Raw genomic sequence first — 6,000 nt, forward strand, 5'->3', positions numbered from 1 at the left:
CCATCCTCTCCTCTGTCCTCCCAGCCTAGCTCCCAGCTCTCCTGAAGCATAGGCAAGACCGAGGGACATGAACCTGTTCTTGGCATCCCTGTCCGGCCAGGACCTGCCCTGCGCTCTCACCACGTGTCCAGGGGCTCACACTCTCTCAGCCCAAGCTGGGCTCACTTCCTGGGCTGTTATCACAGAAGTCCGAGCGGCCTGAACTCCTCTGACCCTCTGTCTCCAAGAATGAGTGTTTATAACACACGGACAGTCAAAGTCACTATGTATACACTGTGTGGATCTCTAACTCTATATGCCTGAGAAAACTGCATTCTCCTCTTCATTGTACTCTTTGGGGCACACATCAGAAACACAGAGTGGGTAACTGGAATACATGTTTAACTGGAGGCAACCTGTCCTCCAGACTTGCCCCCTTTACCCTATTTACATACTTCTTATAAAACAAAAGTGTACTCTTAATCAGATTACCTGAACTGCCTAACAAGACAACATATGGATAATATTAAACCTTCTATTCCCCTCTACCCTACATACTGTTGTCTACTTTTTACAGAGTTTTCTTTGAAACTTCCCTGAATCCAGACATTATGGTCTTCAGACTATAAAGCAATGCACGCGCCCCCAAACAAGCACGCAACGTGTGGATTATCCGCCTGGCCCTGTTCGCACGCGGTGTTCACTCCTCGCCAGCAGCAGCAGCCCCTCCATCATTTCCCCGGGCTTCTCTCGGTCCCGACTTTCCCGCTGAGGCGCGCCTTTGCCTGCAGTAACCCCGGGCGCGCTTGAGGATTCCCGGTCCTGTCTACTTCCTCCCTTCAGGTCAGGACCCCTCTACCTGGATGGCTGCAGAAGCCTGAGCTGAACAGTCTCAGCTGGAGGCCGAGCTCTTTCTGCGAGACTTTCTGCGGCGAATCATTAAACGCCCAAAGCCACAGTTCAGCCTTCCTCACACAGCGGGTGCCACAACTTCCCTGCTTCTTTCCAGGCTCCTTCCCCAGGGAATTCCTCACTGGTGACGGAAAACCTCACTTCCTCGGGCTGTACCCTCCTTTCCCACATTGGAATCCACTGAGAAGTCCGTTGCACCTGCTTCATCTCATCTGAATTAATAATCAACCAAACTGGTCGTGACCCAGCACAGAACGGAGCAGCGCCACTTCAGTGGCCCCAGGACCTCCAACGTCCCGAGCACCCACTCCCTCCCTCTGCCTAAGTTGAAGGAACTTGTCCCAGGTGGACCGACTTGGCTTTCTGTTAACTTTCCCTCTTCACTGTTCAGGTCAGCCATTCAAGTTCCAAATGTGCAGCAGTGCTGGGCTTCGACTGAATGGAACTGAGAGCAACAGGGCATCAATTCTCACTCTTTGATGAAAAGAGTTGGCCAGTTTCCCTTGGCAGCTTCTCGAAAAGGCAAGGAGAAGAACGAGAAAAAAGAAAGGTCGAGAACCACGTGGGGTTTAACCATTCTTCTGGTACCCCTAGACCCAAAATTACACGGAGGCTATCAAGCACTGCCCGGGGCCCCCCGGGGGAGCACCGAGCGTCCAGTTGCTGACCGAGACTACGCGGGGGACTTGGTCCTACCGGAGAATTATTAACACCTGGGTGAGAGGTCCTGTCTTAACACCAGGAAGGAGGGAATAAAAGAGCGAAGACAGAAAGAACACAGAAGATCCCAAACACCCGAAGCATCCTCGTCTCGCGTCGTCTCCCGGAATGGGATGCCCCAAGCCGGAGCCGAGCGGCTGGGCGGGTCCCTCCCGCCGCGCGCCCCGCGCCCCGCGCCCCGCGCCGTCCGGGCGGCGCCTCCTTACCTTGCGGGAGTACGGGGGCTTGCTCAAGTGGATGCCGTCGCGGACGAGCTTATCCCGGATCATGATCTTCAGCTTCAGTTTCGGGTAGCTCACCAGCTCCCTGCCGCGAGGGGCGGTCGTCTGGCCGCGGGGGTCCCCGCGGGGGCCCTGGCTCGGGCCGCCGCACGACTCCCCCCGGCGGCGGGTGGGGATGGCGAGCGGGGACGGCCCGGGTGGCGCGGGCGGCGGCTGCGGCTCCAGCGTGAAATAGAGGCCGGCGGCGGCGGCGTCCTGCTCGCGCAGCCGGCGCACGGCCTCCAGGATGCGGCGACGGTGCGCGGGCGCCAGCACCCCGATGGCGTCCAGGTCCGGGTCCCCGATCTGCTTGCACACCTCCAGGTCATCGTAGCCGTTATCCACGAAGGACTCGGCGTACTGCGGAAGCTGCAGCGCTTTCAGCCACTCGTAAACTATGTTGGTGCACATGGTGGCACCGGAGCCCCGCCGGCAAACAGCGTCCCGGCGCCCCAGCGGCACCAGTTCTGAGAACTTTTAATCCTCTTCCTCCAAAGGGGAAAAAGAAATCTCGGTAAAGTTTTCCTTTTAAAGAGAAGGACAGGGCGGGGGAGAGAAAGTCATCAGAAGCCTGAGAAGGGAGTAGCGGCAAAGCAGCAAAGTGAATTCCCCAAGCAACCCCGAGCTTGCAGGCACTGGCGGCTGGGCGAGCCGCTCCACGCAGCCCCTGGATTCGCCGCCGCCGCCGCCGCCGCCGCGGGGAGGGGCGCGCGGCGGGCGCGCGAGGGGGCGGAGGCGGGCGGGGCCCGGGCACACCCCTCGGACCCGCGCGAGGTCAGCAGTGCCCGGCTCCGCCCCGGACCTTCCTCAGCCGGGATGGTCCCCTGGCTGCGCCCCGCATCTCAATCCCTGGCCGCTGCCGTGGGCGTCTGAATGCGCGCCCCGCGTTGGAGAGGCACCTCCTCCGCGCAGACGCGCGGCCGCCCAGGAGCGCCTGGTCTCCGCCAGTGCGAGTCACGGTTGTCCTCCTAGCGGGAAAAGGGGTGGTCTTCCAAACTGCCGGGCTCCAGCGGCCGCCTTGGATGGTTTTTTACGTGTCTTTTTAATCCGTTTTCTCTAGCCCGTGGAAATCTCTGCGGTCACTTCTTCCCGAGCCTCTCTGACTCCAGCCTGCGCGCTCGCGGGCCGCCCAAGGGCGAGGCTGTGAGGTCAAGTTTTCCCTCTCGTTTCCCGATCCGTGTTGGATTCCCCCTTTCGTCCGAGCCCGCGCGCAGGCCGGAGCCCGGCGGTCCGGCTTCTCAGGTGGCCGCCGCTCAGCGCCAGGAGCAGCGGCGCTTTGGCTCGGCGGGTGGGCGCGACGCGGGGACCGCCCGTTTCCAGCCGGCGCTGCGCTCTGCCCCTCCTCGCTGCAGCTGGGCTCACCGGGCGGCGGAAGAGGCTGGTGCTTCTGCCTGGCTCGCGCTTCCTAGACCCCGGGGTCCGCGAAAGTTTGGGTTGGGTTGTGCTTTCCCTCCGCTGGCGCATGCCTTGCGGTCCCCCACCGGGTCCTCTCACCCTCGTGTCCACTACGCTTTCCTTTCGATTCCACCGCCACCACCCAGCATCCTGCCCGGCCTCCCCGAGTGGCTCTGTCCTCCAGGGACGACACTTCGATGTGTTCAGTCCCGGAGCCTGGGGAGCAGAGCGCACGCCTCCCGCCCCGGGATCGCATGGACATCGATACACCACCACCCAGCTCGTGTTAGAGGAGACGCGCGGGCCTCCGCCCGCCACACTTTCTCTCTTGGGAAGAACGAAATCTACCGAGTTGTCTCTTTCGTGCTCAATACCTGAACAGGCCTAACCCGAGGAGCAGGTTGAACAGCCCGTGTACCTCGCCCGAGTTTTCTTGAGTGTCTTGACCTCTTCTTGGGCTCGGGAAATTTGGGTCTAGGTACTCGGTGGGCAGGGTCACTGTCTCCTCTCTTTTCGGGGAAAGGCGATTCAGCTTCGCACATGAGCCATTTCAGGACCTGAACTGGACGTTTCTCCTGGAGTCTCCATGGGGGCGTGCCAGCCACTAGCCCCGACCCTGGGGGTGGACCACGATGATTTCAGTGACGTTTCCAGACCTGCACATTTGGTCTTTAGGGCGGGGAGAGGGTCCGCTCTACCTTAATCAGAAGAGCTTAACCCCTTTGGGGATATAGACCCCTTAAAGAATCAAATAGCTTTTGCCCTTTAAGGCGGGAAACTAACGCATCTAATTGCACCCAAAATATTCCCTATAGTTGGGGGCGAAGGAAAGAGGATGACCCGGGTTCCCAAGCCTCGGGACTAGCATATTAAGAACAGTTGCCAGAAGGATCTGCCTGGAAGGAACCTCGTGGGAGGTGGGAAATCGAGCGCGGAGAGCCGTGGGGCTGCAAGTAGCCCTTCTCCATCCCCTCTGGGTCACCCCTTCCGGAGCTCGAGCTGGAGTCTTCGGCTCAGTTAGGATGCTCGTCTTTTGCGCGCTTCGGCGCTGGAAGCACTAAGCCCTTTCCGCCCGTGGAGGCTCACCGGCTCTCTCGCGCCAAGACGGACTCACAGTGCCCCCTAGCGATCGCGTGGCTGAATTTTAAGGCGTTCAAGTTGCCCCAAACTTGATTTATTTCAGCGAAAGAAGTAGCTTCAAGGTTTTATACTAGTTCCTGGCCCCCCTTTAAAATACGAATATTTATTTTTTGCATCAGATTCACCCTTGTACCCAGACACTGTTTCATAAGGTCCTTTGACTTGTAGGAGGCAAATATTCCAGCACTTTGAATATTGCTGCTGAGAAAAGAAGTTATAACAGATATTTATTTGAAACTTCCTATATGCCAGGAACCTACACATTTCTCTGTATATATGGCAAGTATCATATTATTATACAGGATGGGGCTCCTCTGGTGGCTCAGTGGTAAAGAATCTTCCAGGAGACAGCGGTCCGATCCCTGAGATGGGAAGAGCCTCTGGAGAAGGAAATGGCAGGCCGCTCCTGCATTCTTGCCGGAGAAATCCCATGGACAGAAGAGCCTAGTGGTACACCGGGCTCACAAAAGAGCAAGACACGACTTAGTGACTAAACAACAAGATCCTACAGAAGAAAGGCAGGTACCTAAACGAATCCCCGTTCCTCCCACCCAAGATGTCACCACGGTTCACAAGAGAGCAAGGGTTAGAGCTCCAGAGGCGTTGATTCAGTGCTTATGTTCAGCCAGGAAGCTTCTGGAGAACATGCAGAAAACATCTGACTGGTTGTAAGAGGGGAATGTATTTTGTTTTTAGAGTGGGAAAGTGAAAGGTCCAGGTTGTACTGCTGTGATTTTTTTTTCCCTTTCCCCAGTCGTATGAAAAATCCAACAGTGTTACCAAGGGGTTCTTTGCTTGCTTATCTACAGCCTTTTCCCCTCTGTGAGCTGAGAGATGTTCACCTTGCTCATTAATCCTTAGTGACGGGCAGCAAGTGTTTTTATTTCCATTTTATAATTAGGGAAACTGGTTTGGGGAAAGATAAATGACTTGCCCAAGGTCATACAGTAAATCAGGGCAGAGACAAGAACAAACCTGCCATGTCAAAGTGTCTTCCCAGCCACCGGCAGTGATTCTCCCTTTATTTATGTGCAAGTCAGTATCCAATTAGGAAATAAAGCATCCTGGTACTCTCTTTGGAAGGGAAGCCTTTTCTAAATTAATCACTTGCTAATCAGTCATAAATAAAACTTACTGTTACCTCTAGAGAAAGCCTGCTATGTGGGGTCTTCACTAGTCTGAACAACAGAAACACTTTCCAGATACTCCTACTAACCTCTCTCCTTTCCTGCACTTGCTCAAGCCTTTTATGTGTAAGTCCTCAAGGCTCTTTCTTCTGCTTGCCTTAGCATATTGAACCTCTCTAAATAGATTTAGTTCCAGAGGCAACTATGTGTAATCTCAAATACAAAAGTTTTGTAGGTTTAACGGGAGAGAGAGACACAAGGCTAAAAGTCAAAGTAAAATAGGCAATTTTAAAGATTTCGAACTGTAGTGTTTTGGAGCTAGAAGGCCTTTCAAGGTCATCTCAAGCATCTATGTTTACACGAAGGAAGTTGAGGCTCTGAAAGTCAAGTCACTTACCTAAGGTCACACTGCTGGTTGGTGACAGATCTAGGACAGGAACCCAGATCTGTTTCCTCACGAGTTCTTC

At 55.6% G+C, this 6,000-nt stretch overlaps 1 protein-coding gene across 2 annotated transcripts in view; it reads right to left on the reverse strand.

The window, feature by feature from the left end:
* Nucleotides 1-3,662, reverse strand: part of SAMD5 (sterile alpha motif domain containing 5) — a 61,972-nt gene extending 58,310 nt beyond the window's left edge. For both annotated transcript variants that reach the window (XM_070461503.1, XM_070461504.1), the window contains exon 1: nucleotides 1,818-3,662. In XM_070461503.1, the coding sequence (XP_070317604.1) occupies nucleotides 1,818-2,282 (465 nt within the window). In that variant the 5' untranslated portion in view covers nucleotides 2,283-3,662. The remainder of the gene's footprint in view (nucleotides 1-1,817) is intronic.
* Between the last annotated feature and the right edge of the window lie 2,338 nt (nucleotides 3,663-6,000).

The sequence above is a fragment of the Odocoileus virginianus genome, chromosome 34, assembly GCF_023699985.2.
Source record: "Odocoileus virginianus isolate 20LAN1187 ecotype Illinois chromosome 34, Ovbor_1.2, whole genome shotgun sequence".
NCBI lineage: Eukaryota > Metazoa > Chordata > Mammalia > Artiodactyla > Cervidae > Odocoileus > Odocoileus virginianus.